Below are 26,216 nucleotides of genomic sequence, written 5' to 3'. Positions count from 1 at the left end.
CTTCCCAACAAAACATGACTTAGTAAATTCGATTTTCTGATATAACTTTTATCTAAGGTACAAGTCATGTTAATAAGCATTTGCTAGTGAGCCAGACTTAGTCATTTTCTCTTAGATAAGAACAAAATTCCTAACCTTTTTCAATTTTACTGAGGAAAAAAAATCAAGGCAAACTAGAAGGGTATAACTTCCTAGACACTGGTAAAACAAAGAACACTTTTTCCTTCAGCAGTAAATATTCAGAACTTTTAAGTTACTCCCTACAGCAGTTTCTAATAGTAATAATAATAATAATAATAATAATATCCCACAGGGCTCTGTCTTAGGACTTTTTCTCTTCTTCATCTATTCTCTTTCATTTGGTAAGTTCATCCTCTCCCATGGATTCAGTTATCATCTCTATTGAACATCTCAAACTGGATGTCTTATAGACATTTTAAACTGAACATGTCCAAAATTGAGCTCATTATCTCTCTCTTATCCCCAAGTCCTCCATTTTCCCCTAACTTTCTTATTATTATTATTAAGGGTGCCCCTATCCTTTCAGATACCCAAGTTTACAACCTAGATGTCAGTCCTCACCCTCTTGGAGCCCCGATATCCAGTCAATTGTCAATCATGTTGATTCTACCTTCATAACATCTCTCCTATGGGCCTTCTTTTTTCCTCTGACATTCCCAGTACCCTGGTGCAGGCATCTCATGCCTGGACTATAGCAATAACCTTTTCATTAGTCTCCTTGCTTCAGGTCTCTTCCCTATTCCATTCCATCCTCCACTATGCCCTCAAATTGCCCTTACTAAAGCACAAGTCTGACCATGTTATCTACCCTATTCAGTCAATTCTAGTGAATCCTTATTAACTCCAGGATAAAAAGTACAGTTCTCTGTGTGGCGAAGTCCTTTATAACCTACCGCACCCCCCAACTTTCTACACCTTACTTAGCCCAGCCTATTATTCCATACAGTGACACCGGCCTATTTGCTGTTCCTTGCACAAGACATCCTGTCTCTCAGCTCCAGGTTATTTCCCCTGGCTGTTTCCCATGCCTGGAATTGTCTCTCTCCTCATCTCCATCCATTAGCTTCCATGGCTTCTTTTAAGTCCCTAGTAAAATACCATGTCCTACAAGAAGCCTTTCTTAACCCATCTTAATACTAGTGCCTTTCCTCTAAAAATCTGTTGTTACAAGATCGCCAATAGGAGATGCAGGTAGAAGTGGGCAAAAAGAAACAGATTTTCCCCTCTCTTGATTTTCTTCAGCTTATCCTGATGTAGCTTGTTTGTACATAGTTGTTTGCACATTGTCTCTACCATTAGATTTTGAGCTCTTTAAGAACAGGAACTGCCCTTTGCCCCTTTTTTTTTTATCCCTAGCACTTAGCATGGTGCCTGGCACATAGTAAGTGCTTAATAAATCTTTATTGATTAATTAACCAACAAGTTACAATTAAAAAGAATTCTTGCTCCTCCTGCACATATTGCCCCAGCCTGCCCTAACTTGCCAAGTATCAAAGGTGTGGCTTGGTGAGCAAAGATAGAGGTGGCTGAGAGCATGGAAGATTTTCTGGGCCGGGGAACTAATAGGCTGCATATAAGCCATAGGTTTTCAAGCTCTTCACAGTGATAGATTTGTGGTTCCTTTCTCCCTTCTCCCTTAATAATCTTACTAGTTTGGATGGCAGAAGTGATGCAAAAGTAGAGATGACTGAAAATGTCAACATGTATCTCATAACCTTGACAGGGGAATGAAGGATTCCATCTGGGTCATTTGTACCATCTCCAAACTGGATGTTAGGACCCATTAGAACAGGTAAGATTAGTACTGAAGAAAGACAAGCACAATTCTGAGATAAAGGAGAACCCGGTGTGAAGACTATAAAGCAGGAGAGTGAGCCACAATGCCTGTGCTTCATTAACAACTCAAGTTTTGGCAGCCTCATTGCCCGCTGGCCCGAGCGGGGCCTTTTCCACTCCAGGCATCCTCCGTGAAGCTTCCGAGCCGAGAGGACTCGTCGTGCCCCCGATCCCAGCGCTCTTCCGAGGAGGGACCAGACGGCAGGATCGCAAGGATGACTGAGGCCGAAGTGAACCCCAAAGCTTACCCGTTGGCAGATGCCCAGCTCACCAAAAAGCTGCTGGACCTGGTACAGCAGTCCTGTAACTACAAGCAACTGCGGAAGGGCGCCAACGAAGCCACCAAAACCCTCAACAGAGGCATCTCGGAGTTCATCGTGATGGCTGCCGATGCTGAGCCCCTAGAGATCATCCTCCACCTTCCGCTGCTGTGTGAAGACAAGAACGTCCCCTACGTGTTCGTGCGCTCCAAGCAGGCACTGGGGCGGGCTTGTGGCGTCTCCCGGCCAGTCATCACGTGCTCCGTCACCATCAAAGAAGGCTCCCAGCTGAAGCCTCAGATTCAGTCCGTTCAGCAGTCAATCGAGAGACTCTTAGTCTAGGCCCGCACCTGCGGCTCAGGTGTCTCTAGGATCCTACCTGGGAGGGCCGTGTGGCTTGTGGGTGAAGGATGGTGGGCAGAGACTGTTCTCAGGTGACTTTCAATGTTAAACATTTTTATTGCTGTTAGAACTGGTTGGGTTGGGTTTTTTTTTCACTCTCCTTTTCCTTGCCCTTGAAGCCCCATTTATGCAGGCACTGGGGTCATGGGGGAGCTTGACCTTTGGTGGATGGGGAGGCAGGGCATCAGCAGCCTCCAGCCAGGGACATGAGCTAACACAGGGCTCCTTGGGAAAGCACATGGCTCAGTCTCTGATCCTCCGTCAGTGCCAGCTCTAATAAGAATATGGAAAGAGGGGCAGCTAGGTGGCGCAGTGGATAGAGCACTGGCCCTGAGTCTGGAGGACCTGAGTTCAAATCTGACCTCAGACACTTAACACTTACTAGCTGTGTGACCCTGGGCAAGTCACTTGGCCCCAATTGCCTCACCAAAAAAATATAAATAAATAAATAAATAAGAATATGGAGAGAAAAAAAAACAGCAACTCAAGTTTTTGGAGATCCTTTCTGCATGGAGATTTCTGGTCCTGGCTAGTCTCTCATGTCACCTTCAGTGCTCTCTGGGTACTCTCTCTGTTCTCAGCAAAACTGTTGATACCATCTGTTTCCAGGATATTGCCTGGCATTTGAGATGTCAGGGAAGAAACCTCAACTGTTTCTAAATATCAGAAAAATCATCAGTGACATGGTTTTCAACCTCTTTCTATAGATCCTTTTCCTGATCCAGGGAATGTTTGTGAGTTTCTTTCCAATTCATCTTCTTGGCCAGTTGGTCAGTTCCTTGCATAAGTCGCTTCTCTACTCATGCTTGTTCTGAGTACCTCTGGTTCAACAAAGAAATTGAAATGCATCAATGATTACACAACACTGAAATGAATTGGCCCTACTACTTTGAATATGATCTGCAATCTTATTACATTATCATCAGCTACCTTTTCTCTCTCCTCTTTCCCCTGTTCATCATCAGCATAAGTGAAATGAAACCCCCTGGGAAAGTGTGGGGCTTATAGTTGCATCTCTTTTTGGTGATCTTTCTAGCAACAGACTTTCATAAGATGATTTTCCTGCAGTCTGTCCTGGGTAGCTCAGCTACTACAGAGAAGCGCCCTTCAACACACTCATCTCCTGCCACACTGAAAGCTCCCACCAAACTACCGCCAAAGGGGATGACTTTGAGGACAGGCATTGGTGGTTGGTTTCACCCAAGGAAGGCCAAGGTCTTTCTGCACATTTCTTTATGAGGATTCAGTATTTTATTTTCATATTGAAAATGTAAGGGGCAGCTAGATGGTACAGTGGATAGAGCACCGGCCATGGAGTCAGGAGTACCTGAGTTCAAATCCAACCTCAGACACTTAACACTTACTAGCTGTGTGACCCTGGGCAAGTCACTTAACCCCAATTGCCTCACCAAAAAAAAAATGTAAGGCAGAATCTTTTTGACATTCACACCTAGATTTTAATGTTGCAAATCTAAAATGACAAGTTTTTCTGCAAGTATTTCCACCTTCTGCCAGTGCTGTGCTGATTTGAATACTTCCCTTGTTTTCTTATGCCATTCTTTCCTCTTCCCCTTCTACCACCCTCAGATAAATGGATTTTGTAAATCCAATTGTTTGTTTTTATTTTTGTTTTGTGAAGACAATACTTGGGTGTGAAAAGAAGAGTCTTTTAGGTATTCCTGGTCACTTCCTCCCGCAGCCTCCTTTGTCTTTGTTTCTTTTAACTTAGGTTAGGTTTTCATCCTTCCTGCTCCATTGGAAAAATAAAAGACTCTGAAGAGGTTCAACCAGCAGAAGATCACTTGTACATTTAAGGTTTCCTCATCTTCAGGGGAAGTACTGTCTTTGAACAAGTGTCACCATTAGCACAAGATGCCCAGGCCCTAGCTTTCCTCTGATTGGAGAGGGTAAAGAGTAGACATTACAGAGCTCTTCCCAAATCCTCTGTCATTTAAGGAGGATGCCTAGGACAGTCCACTCATCCTTTCCCGTTCAACTGCTCTCTTGGATTGCATGATGCCCTGAAACTCATTGTTCTGCAAGATGAAATCAGTTCTGTAACTCACATCTTCTCAGATAATTTCCCATCCCAGCTGCAAGGCATCATCATGCCCCATGATAGATACCCTTCTTCTGAAATCCCTGCCATGCTTTTTCAGATTCTTTTTAGTGTAGTCTTCCCCTATTAGGTTGTGAGTTCTTTGAGGGCAGGAACTGTCTTATTTCCTTATTTGTATCTCCAATGTTTAGCAGAGGGTCTGGCACTTAATAAATATTTATTAACTATTGACTAAGATGCCCTGAAAAGGTCAGTTTTCCTAAGCACCAGGGATAGCTCCATCCACTAGCAGCCAAAGGTCTGAAATTTACTTTGTCAGATCACTGCCATATCTAACACTTCAGAGAGATGTTGAATGTTACACACAATTCACATTAGAAAGTGAAATGCCAAACATTAAAAGTAGTCAGATGAATTCTTTTCTGACATCAGAAGGTTGAGGGGAGTGGAAGAAGAAAGTTAGGGCACATCACAGAAATTGTACAACTTAAAATAAGAATGAAATTAAATCGGTGCTTGGGGTTAAGTTTCTAAAGATATCCAGGGAATACAAAGTCTTACTGAGGTTCAGAAGAAAGGAATTTAGAGTAAATGGGCAGATGATACCAACAAGATGGAGGACTAGACATTTTATCCAATTCTTGTGATCTCTCAACCTTCTCCAAAATAGGAATTATGCACAAGAGATAAATCCATTTGAGCTATCTAAGACAGAACCTTAACAAGGTAAAAACTTTATGAACTAACAGCATAGAAGGTTAATACCTAACACCTAACTTGTTCATACAGTACCACTCTCCCATGCAGGGAGGACTACACAAGTTGACCCACAGACTTGCAACAGAACTCAGCTCTACTACTCTACCCTTCTCCTGGGACTGTGTAAAATCAAAAGGCAAAAACTTTTTTGGTTGAGACAACAGTGTGGCTACACTGTGCTTCAACAAGAGCTCTGCTGAGGAACACAGTACTCTGTGAGAGGCTGAATGGCCACTTCACTAAGCCTGAGGAAAAAATCCCAACATTCAGCTGAGGCCAATTCTGTCTCCCCAGAAGTCACTTGAGGTGAAGACTGAATGAAGCCTGGGAAGTGTGAATTGCACAGGTGGGAGGAAGTTGACAGGACTTTGAGGGAAACTTATCAAAAGGGAAAGAGTCAGAGAGAAGAGGAGGGAAATATAAGCAAAAAAGACTAGAATTACTGGAGATCTTAGGTGGAAGAAAATAAAAGAACTTGAGTACAAGCAGATAGAGCAACAGGGAAGATATTAATAACAGCAGAGAATACGGCCTTCAAACCAACTGAAATAGTCCAGACATCTATTGAAAGACAAAGGAAAATAAATCAATACTTGATGAGGTAAAGGACTCAATTTCTGAGAGAGTATGAACCAGAGAAAGATGTTCATGAATGGTTTAAAATTGAAATAAGAATTGTGCAATCAGAATTTATGGCCTGCACAGCAGAAATAATTGACAGATCTTTTGAACTGTTTAAATAACACTGGTATCCTCCAATAAGATCCTTTGTAGTTTTGATAAAACATTTTGTTTAAGACAGCATTTCAAAAACAAAAAAAACCCACAAGGACTTTCCTTGCTATGGGATTGTTTGGGAGAGATAATTGACAGAATAGAAGTTGAATCCATAGTGTCGAGTCTCACCAATGAAACAAAAGAAAATAATGGATGGGAATACAAGTACATATAAGTGAAGGACAATCTGAAAGAAAAGAAATAAAAAGCAATAGGATTAAAGGAAAACATTTCTTACAAGCAAAACATTGATCTCGAAGACAGGATGCATAAAGACAGCTTAAGGATTATAGGTTTCTCAAAAGAACATACCAAGTCAAAAAAAAAAAACCTCAACACAATTATGAAAGAAATCATACAAGAAAATTACCCAGAAGTTCTGAACACAGAAAACAAAGTACCAATAAAAAAGACTCCATAGATGTCCAGGGGAAAAAACTCTACAATGCAGACATATAATGGATAAATTTAACAGTTCCACTTAGAAACAACACATTCCACAATTGACCAGGAGAAAGACCTTCAGATATGATGGGAAGGAAATTAAAATAATCCAATGTTATTGTGCACCTACCAGAAACTCTAGGATGGAATAGAATAATGTGATTTAAAGAGCAAAGGAGCTTAATATACTACCCAAGGTGATATACCCTACAAACTTGATCCTAACCATAAATGAAAAAAAATATGGATTGCAATTAAAAAATAAGTGTTTTGAAACAGTTGGGAAAGAAAACCAAATCTGAACAAATGATTTACTTCTCAAACAGCCCAATAATGAAGTAAATGAGCAGTTTATTGCATTAAATATAATTGGAGGGGAGCTGGTTCTACAAAGTGTTTACCTGAAACTTTGGTCTTCTCTTTTGTGTAGTTTAGAAACAAGGAGTCTCAAAAGCCTACAACTAGTGGTTCTCAAAAGCCTACTTTTGTAAACTTGGAATTGGTGAATTCACATTTGTGTATGTAAAGTATCAATATATGCATATCCCTCCTATATATGTTTCATTGGGGAGAAAGATCAATCTAGATTCCAGATAGTACTCATTATCTATTAAAAAATTCCATCACACAAAGGAAAAAATATGCAGATTACTTGAAGCAGATTACTTGGAGGGAGAGTTCTATATCCACTGTTGGTTAACAGAATAATCCTGGGGCCGGCTAGGTGGCACAGTGGATAAAGCACCGGCTCTGGATTCAGGAGTACCTGAGTTCAAATTCGGCCTCAGACACTTGACACTTACTAGCTGTGTGACCCTGGGCAAGTCGCTTAACCCCCATTGCCCCGCAAAAACAAAAACAAAAACAGAATAATCCTTTTCTTTTGGTATTTTCCCAAGAAAATGTTAAAGAAAATGCTACAATTTTCTACAATTGCAGATGAGCAGTTGCAAGTTTGTCTCATGGGGAAGTATCATTGTGAGATGTACATAATTAGTAGAATTTGTATAGAAAATGTATTTGTAAAATGTACATTTGAAAGATCTTTTGAACTGTTTAAATAACACTGGTATCCTCCAATAAGATCCTTTGTAGTTTTCATAAAACATTTTTTTTAAGACAGCATTTCAAAAAAAAAAAAAAACAACCCACAAGGACTTTCCTTGTTATGGGATTGTTTGGGAGAGATAATTTAAGCTGTCAAGCATTTTGGTGAACTGAAAGGTCACAATTGGAATTTTTGTGATAAAATAAATAGAAAACTAGGTCACTGGAACAGATTGTGTAAGTAAAATCCAAGAAAAAAATGCATAGGAATTGTGCTCAAATCCTGCATCTACCAAGATCTTACAATTACTGTAGCCCACAATATCTACAAAATTAGGGGGTTGAACTAGATGACCTCTGAGTCCTTTCTAAATCTAAGATCCTATGGTCTCTTCCTTCCCTGGACACTGATTATATTTATAGATAAGGGTATGTCTATACACTGTAATTGTTTTATATGCATAATGCCCAGAGGTATACTTCAAAAGGGCTGGGCTCCTGTCTTTGGCTTCTTTTGTGTCTGTCACAGTACCTAACTATATAATACAAATAGTAAGAGCTGGATAAATACTACTTGGTTAATTATGTATTTGAGGGTGTTTTTATTTAAAATATTGGGTCCAAAACTTATTCTATCAGAATGTGACTCATTTTATATGAAAATCAAACAGTGGATAGAACTTCATTTTAAAATCAAGTATAGGGGCAGCTGGGTGGCGGAGTGGATAGAGCACCGGCCCTGGAGTCAGGAGTGCCTGAGCTCAGATCCAGCCTCAGACACTTGGCACTTGCTAGCTGTGTGACCCTGGGTAGGTCACTTAACCCCAAATTGCCTCACTAAAAAAAAAAAAATCACGTATACAGAGACTTACCTGTTCCATATCAAGAAATGTCTATCCAGGTATATTTCCTTTTAAGGAAACCTATAAAAAAGATTATCATTTTACAAAAGACCTATATGATTACTATAAAAAGAAACTTGCTTTATTCTCTCAACATATTTGATTTATAGTTTTCTATTGCATAAAGTAACATCTAGAACATACTAATTAAGCCAAATGAGTGAACTTTGATTTGTAAATTACATTTTTTTCTTTCACTATCTGTAGGTAACTCAGATGAGTCGACCAGACCTAATTCTCTTTCTGATGAAATATTTAATGGCTCTCATAGTTGGTATTCCTTCCATTTTTTGGGTTGGAAGCAAAAAGACATGCTTTGAATGGGCCAGCTTTTTTCATGGACGCAGGAAAAAAGAGTAAGTTTTAAAAACTAGCATTTTTTTTTAAAGAAAATCATGTTTTCAGTAATTCTGCTTAGTTGCTTATATTGATGCATTTTAATTTTGAAGAAGTAGGCAAACAAGAAATAGTTTTGCCAGGAACCACTAATTATGATTGACATAGCAGTATGTTTTCACTTTTTTAAAAGACCATAAAAAATTTGAATACTTAAAGTCTGCAGATAACAGAAATCCCAGCAGTCTGACAAAATTCTTTACCCTGCCTCCTGTTCAACATGTCATTCTGCTTACTCAGAGAGGCAGCAAGGCATAGTGGAGAGAGGGACAGCCTTGGAGTCAGAAAGACCTGGGTTTGGGTACTGCCTCTGATGACTATGGACAAAAATAATTTGATTTCTCATTGCCCTATGAAACTCTGTTATAGATGAGTGTTGCCATTCAGCATTGGTAAAAGGAGTCTCCACCCTGGGAAGTCCTTCCTCAGATAAAAATCTAGGTCTGAACTCTTCACCAAAAAAAATCCTCATAAAAGGAACTAACTGGGGGGGGGGGGCAGCTAGGTGGTGCAGTGGATAAAGCACCGGCCCTGGATTCAGGAGTTCCTGAGTTCAAATCCGGCCTCAGACACTTGACACTTACTAGCTGTGTGACCCTGGGGCAAGTCACTTAACCCCCACTGCCCCGCAAAATAAATAAATAAATAAATATTAAAAAAAAAAAAAAGGAACTAACTGACAAGGGTGGACAGTCATGTTCTAAAACATAGGGTTAAAAAAAACCTGAATTTTATACTTAAGCTTATAAAAAAAAAACTTTAAATTCCACTAAGACACTTGGGACAACATATATAATGAAACTTTACTTAGAATATTGAAGAGAGTGCCAGTTATACTGAAAAATCCAAATAATTTATATAGCCCTTTATGGTTTTCAAATGAGAATAAGATCTCTTATTTGATCTTGACTACTTCTTAAGTCGTGTTGGGACATGTATTATTATTATTATTATTATAATTTTGTAGGTAAGAGAAATTAAGATTGTCCAAAGTAACAATGTCAGAGTTAGGAGAGGCTTTAGACATTATTTACTGGAGTTTAATGCATTTGTTTTATATATGAAGTGGATTTGCTTTAAAGAGATTGATTTCCTTAAGATCACACATCTAGTTAGTGACAGAACTGAAACCAGAACTATGGTTTCCTGATTCCCAAACCATTTGTCTTTCAAGTACACCCTTTGGGTGAAACCAGGTTGACTTGGATCTTAGTTATCTTATTCTAAAATGTCTCTCTCTTTTCAATTCATCCTTTAGAGCTAATAATTAACCTCACAGACCTAACAATATACCCAGACCTGGCTTGTTCATCTATTTGGCGTGCATTCCTCATGGCAGCCCGGTAGTGCAGTTGATGGAGTGCTGGGCCTGCAGTCAGGAAAACATAAGTTCAAATCCAGCTTTAGACACATAGATGTGTGACTCTGGGCACTTAACCTGTGTCTGTCAGTTTCCTTAACTATATAATTAGGGATTATAAGAGCACCTACCTTACAGGGTTGTCAAGTGCATAGCCTAATGTGTGGCCCATAGTAGGTACATAATAAATACTTGTTCCTTATCCCTTCTCTAGGATGGTAAATGAGAGTCGCCAGGTACTCCAGGAACCTGATTTTGCTCAGTCCCTTTTGAGGGATCCCAATACTCCTATTATTCGAAAATCAAGAGGAACCTCTACCCAGGGAACATCCACACATGCCTCTTCTACCCAGCTGGCTATGGTAGATGATCAGAGGAGCAAAGCGGGAAGTGTCCACAGCAAAGTGAGCAGCTACCATGGCAGTCTCCACCGGTCTCGTGATGGCAGGTAAGTGATTTAAATGGTTCCATATATTTCATTAATTTCAAGGCACAGAAAAGAAACAACCACTTCCTAGTCAGATTCCCTACTGTCCAGATTTAAAGGAAGTGTTGGCTATTACTTAGGCAAATTCAAGGCATTGACTTTGTGTACTTGTCCACAGTTGAGAATAATAAGTATGTACAGTGACACAGAGATAAATGCAAAAAGACAATAGTAAAAAAAAAAAAGACAATAGTGGACATGTCTATACATAATGCATATATAATCAGATGTGCACCTGTAATGTATATATTTGTATGCACTGAAATACAAATACAAATCACTTAGAAGTAACTTCTATTGACTGTACTACTGGAGCATCAAATTATCAAGTCTTTATTGACTTTGTGCCTCATGTTTACTTGTTATTCAGTAATTTTCAGTTGTGTCTATCTCTTTGTGATCCCATTTGGGATTTTCTTGGCAAAGATCCTAGAGTGGTGTGCCATTTCCTTCTTCGGCTCATTTTACAGATGAGGAACTAGAGCAAACAGGGCTAAGTGACTTGCCCAAGGTCACACAGCTAGTAAGTGTCTGAGGCCAGACTTGAACTCAGGAAGATGAGTATTCTGACTCCAGGCCTAGCACTCTATTTACTGTGTCACCTAGCTGCCTCTCATTTCTAGCACTTTGTTAAACACTGGAAGGAAGATAAGAAAAATTCTCAAGAAGTTTATAATCTCGTTGAAAAAATGAGGCTTTACAAAACAATTCACTATTAAAACTGTTCAGTACTGACCATGTGTTCAGAAAAGGGAGAGATCGTTGTAAGCTAGAATAGTTGGCAAAGGCCTTTGGATAAGCAGAGAAACATGAGGAAGGCAGCACAGGTCGGGAGAGCAGAACCAAGGCAAAGCAGGACTGAGTGTGCCATAATAAGAATAACAGTGAGGAAATAGACTTGTTTAGAGCAAAAGGTGACTAATGGTTAATGGTGAGAAATATGTCTAGGTTGGCAGGACGGAGCTTAAAGTTGGCCGTGGATTTAATGCAATGAGCAGTAGGATCTTGAGGGAGGAAAATCAGTCTGACAGGATTGATTAGAGGAGGGAGAGATTAAAGACAGGGAAAAAGCTTTGTAACAGTCTGCCTATGAAGGGTAAGGGCCTGGACTACAATAGCAGCAGTGGGGATGGAGAACAAGTAGCTGATCAGCAAGTCCTTTTTAAGGAAGCTAAGATTTGGTGATAGATTGGAGATATGGACTAAAAAAAGAGGGAAAAGGCAAATTTTATTTCAAGGTTTCTAAGTCTTTGAAGCTGAAACAATGTTGGTGGTGATGGTGCTTGTCCCTCATTCTCAAAGAGGACCATGACATTGGGAGGTGACATCATGACTTGCAGGGAATTGGACTTCAGTGAGGGAGAGCTGTGCAAAGTCACCAGCCTCAGTCTCTCCTCCAGAGCCATCTGGGTGCAGTGGTAAGATAGAGATCAGGATAACTGGAGATGGCCCTAGATATTTGAGGCAATTGGGGCTAAATGGCTTGCCCAGGGTCATACAGCTAGTAAGTGTCAGCTGTCTGTAGTCAGATTTGAACTTACATCCTCCTGACCCCGGGGCTAGTGTCCACGGTGCCACCTAGCTGCTCCATAATCACTGGCAGCTAACAGTTGGGGAACCATACTAGAATGAGGGACTTGAGTGAATAGTAATAGAGAAAGACACCTTGATAGTCACACTTTGGGAGATGAAACCAGAGTATTCACTCTCTTAAAAGATTTCACATGGTCTGTTAATTTGTCATAGGTCAATATTCATTTCAGTGCTATTACACTGTTTAGGTTCCCTTCATTTAAGACAACCTTACAGTCTTTTGTCCACTTATATCATTCTCATCCAATCTACAGCCTCAGGAAGCTGTAGACTTCTTGCTACTGGCTTAAATAAATGGTTATTCACCCACAACAAGATTGGAATGATCCCTTCCCTTTTCACTGAACATTCTTGCCAAATTGAATTCTACAACCCTGACTAATTGGCTGTAGTGGTATCATTGACTGTAAGAAAGAACTTTCTGCTCTCCAATGAGAGCTCCTTCATCTTTAAAATACTGATATGTTTGTTCACTTCTCTCCACATCTCTTTTTGCCAGTCTCAGAAGTGGTATTCTTCCTCCTCTTCATAGCAACTTACTCCAGATGTTTTCTTTATCTTATCCTATCCCTTTTCCTGAGGGCCTTTGCTCCCAAACTACCCTATTCTTTTCTAGCATCTTTCACTCTCAATAGACAATTTTTTCCCACCTTTCACATACATGCTGAATTCTCCCATGTGTATTCAAAATAAATAAGATTTCAATTGATCACTTCTAACTATAATCATATTCCTTTCTTCCCTCTCAGTGGCATATTTCTCAAATAATAATAGCTGATTTTTTTTTTTTCGGTGAGGCAGTTGGGGTTAAGTAACTTGCCTAGGGTCACACAGCTAGTAATTGTTAAGTATCTGAGGCTGGATTTGAACTCAGGTCCTCCTGAATCCAGGGCCAGTGTTCTATCCACTGTACCACCTAGCTGCCCCAGTAATAGCTGTTTTTTAAAAAACAACTCTTTAAAATACTTTATACAGATGATCTCATATAAAATTTAATCATCTCCTCTATAATCTCATTATCTATTCACTCCTTAATCTCACCTATAATCTCTCCTAATCTGGTTTCTGTTTCTGTTGCTCTAATTAACTGTACTAAAAATCACCAGGAAGTTCTTTAATACTAGATCTCAATCCTCATCCTCCTTGACCTTTCCACAGCATTAACGTTGTTGCATTCTATCACCATCACTACCACTTTCATTCATTAATTCATTTACAAGTAATTGTGGAGAACCTACTATACAACTGTGTTATGTGCTAGTGAAGAGACAAAAAAAAAGATACTGTCCCTGTTCTCCAAAAACTTCTATTCTGGTTAGGAAGATAATATATTAACTCCCAAATTCACACATAGATTATTAAATTTATATTATAGTTATACTGATTTTTCTATGCAGTTAATTCCTAGTTATTTTCAGGTGGAGTAACTACGTTGTAGATTTTGCGTGGTTTGGGAGGATTTGTTGATTTCGACCATGCTTTAATTCATATTTTTAGCAAGGAAAAAAAGAGTGTAATTTTTTTTCTAAAAATGTACATATACATGTATTTCTATAAAAAAATTTCTATATTAACTACATATGTATGTATGTATAAACATATATACACATACATATTATTTTAGATTACCAGATTTGCAACTAAGAGCTAGTTGAAGTTTCACTTTCAGAAAATGAATACTACATACTTTAAAGTAGTGATTTACTTCCATTTTTTTTCTCTTTCTTTCTTTCTTTTTTTTTTTTTTGCAGGCAATGGGGGTTAAGTGACTTGCCCAGGGTCACACAGCTAGTAGGTGTCAAGTGTCTGAGGCTGGATTTGAACTCAGGTACTCCTGAATCCAGGGCCAGTGCTTTAACCACTGTGCCATCTAGCTGCCCCTACTTCCATTTTTTAAAGATCCATTTTCTAATTGTATGAGGAAACCAAATAATTTGGTTTTCTGGAAAGACTTTGGGAAGTAAAACATCTTCAATTCAAAAAGTAAATCATGAATATTTGGGGGACTTTCCATGAGGACAATCAACTTAGCAAACAAATATTTAAAATTTGTTTTATTTAACTACAGCAGTAAGCTTATGTACTCTAGATCTTTCCCCCAATAACAAATGTTATAATTTTCTTAAAACAGACCTATTTTTAAATGAACGAATATTTATCTTTAAATATGCTAATTATGCATATGAAATATAGTTTTAAAGATAAAATTAAATTGTCCTTCATCCAGGTCAAAATAAAAGACTTAAAACATTGGGCTAATATTTAACTCAGCATTTCCCAAATTTATCAGTAAACCACTTTAGGAATTAAAATATATTTAAAAGACCTAGATGTACTGAAACCCTAATGTAGTATCTAATAAAGTACCTAATATTGCTTGGCACATAATTATTCTTTAAGTGTTTATTGAATTCATCTATGTTCTTAATGATAGCTCTCAGTTCATTGTTATAAGTAAGCAAGCATTTCTTGAATGGCTCACCTTTAGCTATGAAATGTATATACATGCATATATATATGTGTGTGTATATGTAGTATTATAATTAGTATTATAAATTAATGATTGCTCAATATATATAATTTAGCCAACATTTCTTCAATAGAGGATTAACCATTATTGTCAAGTACTGAGAAGATTTATAAGAAACAGTTGTAATAATGCATAGCTTTCTTTGACTGATCTATTTATAAAATATTATATAATTTATGGTTATACATTTTTAATTAAAAAACAAAACAATAAATAAAAATAATTTATGGTTATAATCTCTAGTCTATGAAGCTCTTTTAAGGTTATAGTTATACTCAATTAAATACCTTTATATAGGCTTTTTATTTTTATTTGGTCTTTAAAAAATCTTAATCTGTTTTAAAACTTCAAAATCTGTTTTAAGTCTTGGTTTAATTTGATTTTTATTAACTTTGTCTATAGTTATTAGAAGCTAAGTCAGCTGTTGCATTTTCCAACTGGTTTTTTGGGCTCTTTCTCCCCACCTCCCCATGGCAGAGAAACATGGAAGCACAAAAGCATCCTTAGGGGGCAGCTAGGTGGCGCAGTGGATAGAGCACTGGCCCTGGAGTCAGGAGTACCTGAGTTCAAATCCAGCCTCAGACACTTAACACTTACTAGCTGTGTGACCCTGGGCAAGTCACTTAACCCCAATTGCCTCACTAAAAAAAAAACAAAACAAAAAAAACAAAAAAAAACAAAAAAACCCAAAAGCATCCTTAGCCCAGCTCTTCATCTGGTTTGCAGAGACTGGGACTGTAAAAGGAGAAAAAAAATGTAGCCACAATAAGAGGAGGAAGGAAAAGTATATTGACTATCAGTGTCTAGCAGCACAGTTGCCATTTACTTCAAAAGCTGGGTCTTGATCAGGGGAAAGGAGTATGAGTTTTTGTATGCAGATTAAGAGAGAATGGAACCTGGAGAAATAAGTTCAAGCTGGCACAAATTGCAAGCTACAGAACTAGGTATAGAAGCTTATTCTGTGGAAATAGCATTTTTGTAGCTTTGTCCTACTAAAAGATAATTAGAACTGTTCATTGTTTTCTTTCAAGTGGCATCTAAATAAGCCCAACTATTAACTAGGGCACCTCAAGAAAAGATGCTGTTTACACAGAAGCTTCCTCATTCTCTTGCAAAAGTCTCCCCCCCGCCCCCCCCCCCACACACAGCAGGCCTTCTTTTACAGCACTAACTATTCACATATGGTCATGAAAGAGTATCCCTGTCAGTCAATCAACTAGCATTTATTAACCTGGCACTGTGAAAGAAAGGCAGAAACCAGACCCTGTTCTCAAGGAGCTCATAGTCTTCCTTGAGCAGGGTGAGGGGAAACAACATGCATTAACTATGTATTTATGCAGGATATATTGGGGGTGGTCTCAGAAGGAAGGCACTAAGATTAAAGAGGACTGTCAAAGGCTTCTTGTAGTAGATGGGACTTTACTTGAAACTAAAAGGAAGGAGGGAAGCCAAGAGTTGGAGAGGAAGAAGAGTGGAGAGCTCCAGGCATTCCCTAGCAGAATGCCCTGGTATACCACTAGAGGCAGAACAATGTCTGTTGTCATCAAGACAGTAGAACAGAAGACCTGAACCAGCTCAGGGAATTATCTTTTAAAAAACTGTTATTTTTGCCATTAGAGTTAATCATCAAGAGTTGACTAGTCCTCATCTTTGTCATTTCCATGTACAATAATCATGTTATTTTCTACCAGTGTTCTGTTGCCTTCCTCAAAGTACACTTTCCTGTGTTAGGTATACTCCTTGCAGTTACAGAGGGATGGAGGAGAGACTACCTCATGGCAGCATGTCACGTCTAACTGATCACTCCAGACACAGCAGTTCTCACCGGCTCAATGAGCAATCACGGCATAGCAGCGTCAGAGATCTCACTAATAACCCCATGACTCACATCACCCATGGGACCAGCATGAATCGAGTTATTGAAGAGGATGGAACCAGTGCTTGATTTGGTTTGTTCAGCAGGGCTGTTGTGAAACCTGGATTCCATTTCTTTGCCATTGCATGACTGATTACAGTAACTCAGTATTATCATGCTTTCAATCAGGTGCTGATTGTGTATGTTGGGAAAGCAAAAGTGTCTCTTGTTTTTTAAAGTTGTGTTTTTATATTACATCAGAATTGAAATATCAAAGTGATCCAACAAACTAGAAACTAAGAAATTCATTCAAAATGTAGTTCTGTTCGAGGTTATCAATAACTAATTATTTGGTCTTTTGTCCCCAACAGACACATTATGGAACTTCTTATTTTATATTTAGAAAAGTTAAATGTGTAATAATTACTTCTTAGTCACCTTTTATATATAAGAAGGAACCAGTGTTGAGATAATATTAAGGTATCCAAGGGGGAAAAAACCAAAATCTGTATGTTGAAGGAAATTTGTTTCAGATAAATAATTGTTTCCACTATGTAAAGAAGAAGGCCTATACCTAGAATTTCAGAAACCATCAATTGTGCTTTAACAAATCTTGTGGAAATACAGTAGAAGAATCTGACTAGTCTATTAGAGGCCATTTACAAATTCTATTCAAAAATTAGTAATGGGGCAGCTAGGTGGTGCAGTGGATAGAGCACTGGCTCTGGAGTCAGGAGGACCTGAGTTCAAATCTGGCCTCATACACTTAACACTTACTAGCTGTGTGACCCTAGGCAAGTCACTTAACCCCAATTGCCTCGACAAAAAAAAAAAAAATTTAGTAACTCCAGAAATATTTCACACCAGAATAAGCTATAGAGGGGAAGAAGGTAAGGGATTTTGGGCCCCCCCCCAACATAATTTTGTCATTCTCTCTGTTATGAAGTAGAACTTGTACTCATTTTGTAGTTCTAGCTTGTTTACTTGCATGGCAGAGAAACTTCAATACAGCTAACATCTTATAATGTTATAGATTTCTAAAGAAAATCCATACCCAAATCAATTCCATTGAGGTATGTGACATGATAAGGAGACATAGTTTATGGTGGCCATAATATCAAAATACCTTCCCTTTTTTCAATGGTGAAGCGTTTTCCTATGATGAGACTTTGCCTTAGCCCTATTTTCTGGTCAGTAAAGCAGCTAAAGTGTTGAAGAAGAGATAGGAAGCTCACAAAGCACCACACCTAATGTTGGCATCTAAGCCCCTCTGCTTGTCTTCTGGCAAACTATCTGTACTTACTTGCCTTGCCTGTAGAGACTCCAAAGCCTTCACTAACACCATTGTTTTGAGTTACTGGGTATTCAGTTTAATTCAGCAAACATTTGTGAAGTGCCTACTATTTTCGTTCCAGGCAGTGTGTTAGGCATTGGACATGTGAAGACAAAAATGAAACCACCCATCTCCTTGAGAAATTTCTATTCCACTAGTAATTCTCATTTCCATCTAAAATATTTCAGAAATTGCTGGAGTCCAAAGGTATAGTTAGTTTTAAGTGTGTGGAATATAAGTAAAAGCTAAATGAAACATAGCTGTGCTTGTGACAAAGTACCTCTTCCTCTTCAAAATATTAATTTTTAAATGTAAGTGATTCTTTGTCTTGTAATGTATAAATCACTTTCATTATTAGACTGTGATCTTTTTTAGGCATGAAAATTTGGTCTGGAACTAATGAAAGTATTAGAAAATACTAAATTGTATCTGCATAGTAGGAACATTCAAATTTTCTTGCCCCTAATGGTGATCTGATGGCACTTAGTACAAGCCAAAACAAAAACTAAATTGTAACAGCATATTTATGTATGTTTTGTAGTCCAAATGTATTGTTTGCCTCTTTGAAACATGTGTACCATTAAGAACTTTAAGGCATGCAGAAGTGCCATGACAGCCAACTGACTAACAAGTGTTTATTTTACTGCTTCTTGCTGCCTCCTCTTTAAAACAAAAAGTACTTTTTCTAAAACACTGTGTTTAATACTATATGTGGTGTGCTGCAGAATGACTCCATTTGTTCTGTTGTTTTTATCTGACAAGTGAACAACTATTTTTTAAAAGTATATATGTAAACTAATGCTTTAAAATCAGTCATGAATAGTTTTAATGGAAATACCCTAATGCAGTTATTTCAGTAAGATATCTTTCAGAAATCAACACAAGAGATTTGAGATTTAATGTAAATCTAAAAATCATAAAAATGATTCTTTTCAAGTTACACTTAAGGATGAGATTCCTCATGGTATTAATGAACACTTGCCAACTCAAGACATTCAGACTTTTATCCCCAAAATCCAAGGTATTATTTCAAAGAATTTTAAAGGATCTAATAATTTAAAGTATATGAAGTCACTGTTTTATAAGAATTACATCTGCAAAATAATGGAAAATATGTACATTGATTTGAATGTAGTCTCTTTCTCTTGGACCACTTAAATTCAGCAGATTTATTAAGCACCTACTATATACAAGGTGTTCTGCTATTTAACCAATTTTCATAATGTGTCCCAAATTCTCAAAATGAATTCAGAAAACAAATCAGAATAGTTCTCTAAAGTGAATAATTTGTTTTCTATTTGGTCTCTTGAGTGACATAAGATCTTATATATTGTTTAGGTGAATACTGTCAGACTTTCAGTGGTAGTAATTTTTTTTTCCTCCTTAGGAAAGTAGAATCATTTTATAAAAGTTTCAGTTGTCACTCAGAAATAGAAAAGCTAATTACATTTGTACCTACCTCATTATTTGCTTTGTGGCATAGCTGGAAAGCAAACAATTTGAATCATCAATCATTTTAATACAGGTCAAATCCCATTATAGTGTAATCCAAGGAGCTATCTTGATTTTTAAAAAATATACCACTGGTTGAAACTTAGGAACAATTTGGGGGATGGGAGGGAAGTATAGATATACTTAATTATAATGGGATTTGACCTATAAAATGTAATAGCAGAGTTCTGCTTACACATAGTCATGATAAGATGACAAAATCTTAGGGTTTTGGGGAACAAAGATGTTAACTTCAGAAGCTTCCCCCCCTGACCCCAACACTTTTTTAAAAAACAAAAACTGAGTGATTTGACCGATACTCCTGTAGTATAATCTATAAACCAATAATCCACATTAACTTTTCAAATTAAAAATTCCTTCAAGAGCCATTATGTTCTTAAAATTGATTTGGTCTTTTGGTCTTCATGTGCCAAGCTAGATTCTACTCTCCAAAAAATAACCAGTTCAGTGAAATAAATTTGAACATTAATTTTGGGATCTTTACTATGTTATTCGCTCAGTGTCATTGTGTAATCACAATACAAGTAAATTTATGCTATAAAGGGGAGAGTGGACCCTATAATTTTTATGGACTCTCATGTGTTCAAAAATTAGTCTCTTCCTAATTTTTGGAAAAGTATTTACTAAAAGCTTTGTGGCTTTCATTGTGGCAGACTTGCATTTCAGGTCATCACTCTTGTGGGAAATGTGTGTGTGTGTGTGTGTGTGTGTGTGTGTGTGTATACGTATATGTATATATATTTACATTTTTAAAAAATCTATGTAAAGTAAGGATTTTATTCCCCTTTCCCCTTCATCCCACAAAACAAAGGATGGCATTTTGTACAATATAGATTTACAAAAGGAGTCATGATTTCTCTAATGCATTTTTACAGCTGATTGAAATAAGGAAGTGTTTACATTTAACTCAGCTACTGTTTATTGGTAGCTTTAAGGTTTTTATACATAATTTATGCATTATGTTTTAATCTATTTTTATGACAAAACCTAATTTAATAGTTTTCCCCATCTTTCCTTGTATCAGTCAGGTGAACTTCAGATCTGGGAAAGAAGGTTGAAAAATAAACACACAGGGTTTTTCTATTCATCTGGCTGTGATTCAAGTAGCAGAACTTAGTCTCATCATTTTTGTAATTTTAATACTAATCCACATAACTTTAACAACTAAAGAAATATTATTATGATTTTTCTTTCAAGAATGAAAATATACCATCCGCTAGGAAGGAAATTCTTGAACATCTATTTAAAACCAACTATCTGCATAAAAATTCCCAGTTCAGTAATTCTTTAAAATATCTAAGTAAAATAAATAATTATATTTAATTAAACAATTTGTTATGGGGGTAGCTAGGTGGCACAGTGGATAAAGCACAGGTCCTGGATTCAGGAGGACCTGAGTTCAAATCTGGCCTCAGACACTTGACACTTACTAGCTATTTGACCCTGGGCAAGTCATTTAACCCCAATTGCCTCACCAAAAAAAACCAATTTGTTATGAGAATGTTGCTTTTCTTATAGGTGAAATAGAATTCAGTGAAAAGTAATTTTTCGGGGGCAGCTAGGTGGTGCAGTGGATAGAGCACTGGCCTTGGAGTCAGGAGGACCTGAGTTCAAATCCAGCCTCAGACACTTGACACTTACTAGCTGTGTGACCTTAGGCAAGTCACTTAACCCCAATTGCCTCACACACCCCCCCCCCAAAAAAGTAACTTTTCATTGTCCTACAGAGATTACAGATAGAAAATTTTCCATTAGTTTATTCCTTTCTCAATAGACAATTACTCCCTATAAGACATCTGGCCAAGATTCTATTTAAATGTATAGCATCTCCTTATTCCCTTGGAGAGTTATTTTATAATAATAATAGTATAATAGTAGCCGAATTCAGTAGATGGTAATATGTCTTCCTTAAGACATGTTCATTTTCCGCAATACACGTGCTTAGCATGATAATTATATTTCATATATTAATCTCTCCATTTTTCTTTATTTCATTACTGCTGCCAATCAAATTTGCCTTCTATTATGAAACATCAGTTTTGTTTTTACTAATTACAGTTCGTAAAAATACTTATAAAACTGTATTCATAAGGGGCAGCTAGGTGGAGCAGTGGATAAAACACTGGTCCTGGATTCAGGAGGACCTGAGTTCAAATCTGGCCTCAGACACTTGACAATTACTTGCTATGTGACCCTGGGCAAGTCACTGAACCCTCATTGCCCCGCAAAAACAAACAAACAAAAACTGTATCCATTCTTTTCATTCTAGTTCATTTTATTTTTAGAATTAAGCAGATCACCATTTCTTAACCTAGCCTCATTGTACCCATAGGGTCTTATAATCCAGTTGATTTGTATATATTAATTATCCAAATATCTACTTCACTCATGTTTTCCTGTGTTTTCAAACATTGTTACTTCATAATTGTTCCTACATAATACATTGAGACATTTTTATTTTAACCTTCCTTCCAAGACCACGTCTATAGTAGAAAGGGCAATGGACAGTAAGTCTGGAGAACTGAGTTCTAGTTCTACTTTTCTGATAGCTCATCAGGTTTTTCTTAGGCTGTGCACCTAACAAATGTAAGCCTTGGACAAGATGATCTCTAAGATCCCTTCCAGTTCCCAAATCCTGTCTTAGCCATTTTACATTTGTCATTCTATAATGGCAATTTTTTTTGCCCCTTGAATTATAGTTGCTAGTGACAACTCCTACTTTTTTTTTCAGGATTCCACTGTTATAAACTTTGTCTCATGCTTCAAAATAATTTTTTAAATATTTGAAAGAGATGAAAATAACAGAAAAGGTAAAATATCTTTACAATGTCTTGTGGAGGAAAAGATTCCTACTACTGTAATACTACTTTTGTCTTTGCTGCCAAATTGATTTTTCTTAAGGATACATTTTTCTTAAGATTTACTTTTTTTGTCTGAAAGGTTCTTTGCTCAGCCTTACTTCTTTTCAGTACAGATGCAAAAAAATTATACATTTTATAAATCGTAAAATAATAAAAAAGTGAATTGGACAACCCTAAAAAATAGAAACTAACCCTTCCTAAAATATCTGTAGCCATTTTATTCAAAACTAAAAGTTGTCAAGAATACTACAGTTAGCTTATGTAAAAGTAATCAGTTAACCTAATCCTATTCTACTAAACAAAATTAAATTATCGGTTTCAAGAATCAAAATTGGCATGCTTATTATGATTGGACTGAATTAAGCTGTGTACTTGAGGCAACCAACAGTGATGCCAAGTTGTCCATATGGTTAATTAAGAAACTTTCATCAACATTGAAATAATGAGAGGGATATCAAATTTGATTCTGTCTAGTTGTTCTCTGTTAACCATGGAATAGAATATCAATTTAAAATTGGGGGCAGCTCAGTGGCGCAGTGGATAGAGCACCGGCCCTGGAGTCAGAAGTACCTGAGTTCAAATCCGGCCTCAGACACTTAACACTTACTTACTAGCTCTGTGACCCTGGGCAAGTCACTTAACCCCAATTGCCTCACTAAAAAAAAATAAAATAATTAAAATAAAATAAAATGTACAATGCATTTAGAAAAAAACACTATTGTCATATTGCCAGTGAAAATGGAAATTATATGAAGTTCACTGTTTTCTAATTTGTTCTTATAATATATGATAGATTTCCCTTCCTCCTCCTATGCATGCCATTGGACTATAGTTATCAATACTAGCAGATAATTTGGTTTGAAATAACTTCTATATTTTGAGACCAGACCAATTTTTAGCACATTTTAGTATGCTTAGTGCTAAGATGAATACTTGAAAATCACTTATTTTTCCTTTTTTTCTATTGAAATAAAAATAATTTTCAAAAATTCTATTAAGAAATTGATTTGAGAATATTAGTGTGAAATTTCTCTTTTTGCTAGGTGCTATTCACCTGAGCTGGAAGATATAAGAGCAAATACTTTTACTCTTTCACTGCCATTACATTCTTTTAAAATATCTAGTAATTTATTTCTATATAAAATCTTTTTCAGGCAGTTTCAATTTTAATTCTGGGAAACGACATATATTTGCTTTTGTCTTCACACTTTAAAAGTTTATTTCTTAAATAACATTGCCTATAAAATCCTGAAAGTTTTGCATATATAAAAGAATGTCTTAGGTTTTAGAAATTTACTTTGGAACTTAAAGATTGCTATTGATTTTCATTGCAATTGCCCTTCAAAGAAAATGACCCCGTGGCATTCAGAAGCTGTCAAATTGCCTTACCCTTGGAATTTGGAGATAAGGGTTGTAGTCAGTGGATTTGGGGGAATTTTATATTAATATGTGTGTATATAATTAATAATGGCTATTAATGTTCAGCATTCATAATCCCCAAAGCTTCCATTTATTCCATTGTTCCGAGCCTTTTTCTTTTTCAAATAATGTATTATTTTTAAAACCAGGTTTTATACATGTAGTGGGAAAGAAACCAATAGCAGAAAAAACCTTTAGTTTCACACACACACACACACACACACACACACACACACACACACACACACACACAACACCTTGCAAAAATAAATGGATTGAGAGGCATCTTGGTATAGCACTAAAAGCAACTGGGATTTATAATCTAGGCATCTGCTACATACCATATGCATAGTCTTAGGAAAGTCCCTTCAGTTGCCTTTACCTTAGATTTCTTAGCCCTAAATTGTATTAACATCTATTTATGCCCTGTTCCCCCACTCAACAGTTCTTCAAATCAAACCTTCTAAGGTTTGTGCCCTAGAAGACAATTGCAACTGTAGGTTGCACAGCACCCTGCCAGGAGGACAAAGATGCTCCCTAATTTATTGGTAACTTAGTTTTAAATATCAGTAAGCTGTCCACAATTTCAGTACTTCTAACAAACATATTCAGAGTGACAGTAGATAAGAAGAAGAAAAACTGAGTACACAAAATGTGGGAAGGAAACACAAGGAATAGCCCAGACTCTAGTATCACTGGTGATTTCACCTCTCAGAGGCTCAGTTTCTTTATTAGTAAAGTGGAGGGCAAGGCAGGGGGTGAGGTTTGAGTAGATGAATTCTAAAAACTCTTCCACCTCCTAAATTCTGCAATCATAAGTTCTTCACAAATTCCATGTATAGTTTTTAAACTTTGAGTTTTAAAAACTCAAATAACTGAGGTGGTAGGTATAATAGAAAATATTCTATAAAAGGCAAAATTAATTTCCTTCTTAGAGCTGACATGGACTCCAATTCATCAAGCCCTAGGATGTGCTTATGTCTAAAGTAGCTACTTTTAAAATCATGGAATCTGAAATAAGACTGTATTGTTTACATTTGTGTGATTGTTTTAAACTTTAACACATTTGCCTCTAACTCCTATTTACAGATTGCCTCTATTATACTGAAAACCTAAATTATTGGTTTTCACAGTGGGTAAGGACTTTATGAAGGACTCATTTTTGTATTTCTGGTGTGTAGTATTTTTTGTCCTCAAGCTGGGACTTGAATGTTAATCTCTGAACCTTTCTACCCAGAGAATTCTAAATTTTGAACAGTCCCTGTCGCTCTCCTTCTAAAGTGTCATTCACTCTTCTGTACGTACCCTATGGCTCAGGCCGTCCTCCACATCTGCTCATTTCTCTGACATCCATAGGACCAGCACAGCTGCTGCTACTCAAGTTAGGAAACAGATTTCCCCCTTTTCACTAGCACTACAAGGAGCATTACCAGCTCTTTCCATTCAGGAATGTGGTATAAGGATGGAGATAAAAACGTCTTTGTTGGTACTCTACAAAATAAGTAATTTTACAGAGAATTTTATACAATTTTTCAATTCCTACACTGAATTGTTGCTGCAAATATTCTAGAATGGTCAAAATACAGTGTTTTTCAACCACTTTTAAAAGATAAACTTCTAGTTAGAAAGGTTTTTATGTAAAGATTCTTCATTTGATGGCATTGTTCCTATCTGTTTCCTTTGATATGTTCACTAAAATAATACTTTTAGGTTTGATCATCCATTTCTAAATGAGAGGAAAAGTTAGCATTCATAAGATCTGTATGAAGCAAGTGCACATGGTTAGAGCATGGCATTGTGTTTAACATTAGCTGATTGTATTTGCACTCTGCTCTTGTAGATTCACTCTGTTTACAGTAGCCAAGTGTCAGTTTTTGTAAGTGTTTTGTTTTTAGCACTTTAACTGTGAGTGTACAAACTGATTTTAAAATGTAGTGGTTGTATATTTTGATTATAGATGATTTGAAATTTTTAATAAAATTAAACTGTATAACTTGTTCTCCATTCTAGTTTTGAGGCATGATTACTCACATCTTTCTCCTTTTACCTTTATGATCAATAGGGCTGACAACTGATACAACCTATCCAAGATTTTTCTAATATAACTTATTCATCCATCCTTGATAAACATGTTTGCCATTACCTGGGAACACAGATATGCTAAATACTGTGATGTTTATAATCTTAATTGTGGTCACCAAAAATTAAAAGGCTTCAGTACCAGTCTTTGGGCATTAAACATTTATTAGAACATACAGATATTTACAAAGAGTTCAGAAGGTTATGAAAAAGAAGTCCTACCTAGCCTAGAGTTCCAGCTTGGTTGGGTTCTTCCTGAAGTCCTCCTCCACAAGCCTGCTTTA

General features: G+C 36.9%; 2 protein-coding genes and 1 pseudogene across 2 annotated transcripts in view; all 3 read left to right on the top strand.

The window, feature by feature from the left end:
• The window catches only part of FZD3 (frizzled class receptor 3), a 74,191-nt gene extending 48,339 nt beyond the window's left edge, over positions 1-25,852 (top strand). Inside the window, exons 5-7 of the mRNA XM_043983935.1 lie at positions 8,715-8,863; positions 10,478-10,711; positions 16,605-25,852. Coding sequence (XP_043839870.1) covers positions 8,715-8,863; positions 10,478-10,711; positions 16,605-16,818 — 597 coding nt within the window. The 3' untranslated portion in view covers positions 16,819-25,852. The remainder of the gene's footprint in view (positions 1-8,714; positions 8,864-10,477; positions 10,712-16,604) is intronic.
• LOC122740977 (NHP2-like protein 1) lies at positions 1,940-2,510 on the top strand. The gene has a single exon (XM_043983936.1). It carries the CDS (start codon positions 2,073-2,075, stop codon positions 2,457-2,459), a length of 387 nt encoding a protein of 128 aa, XP_043839871.1. The 5' UTR covers positions 1,940-2,072; the 3' UTR covers positions 2,460-2,510.
• LOC122742494 lies at positions 2,980-3,758 on the top strand (annotated as a pseudogene).
• Positions 25,853-26,216: the final 364 nt, after the last annotated feature.

The sequence above is a fragment of the Dromiciops gliroides genome, chromosome 2 (genome assembly GCF_019393635.1).
Source record: "Dromiciops gliroides isolate mDroGli1 chromosome 2, mDroGli1.pri, whole genome shotgun sequence".
Classification (NCBI taxonomy): Eukaryota; Metazoa; Chordata; class Mammalia; order Microbiotheria; family Microbiotheriidae; genus Dromiciops; species Dromiciops gliroides.
The sequence above is the reverse complement of the archived record's forward strand: the minus strand, read 5'-3'. Positions and strand labels throughout refer to the sequence as shown.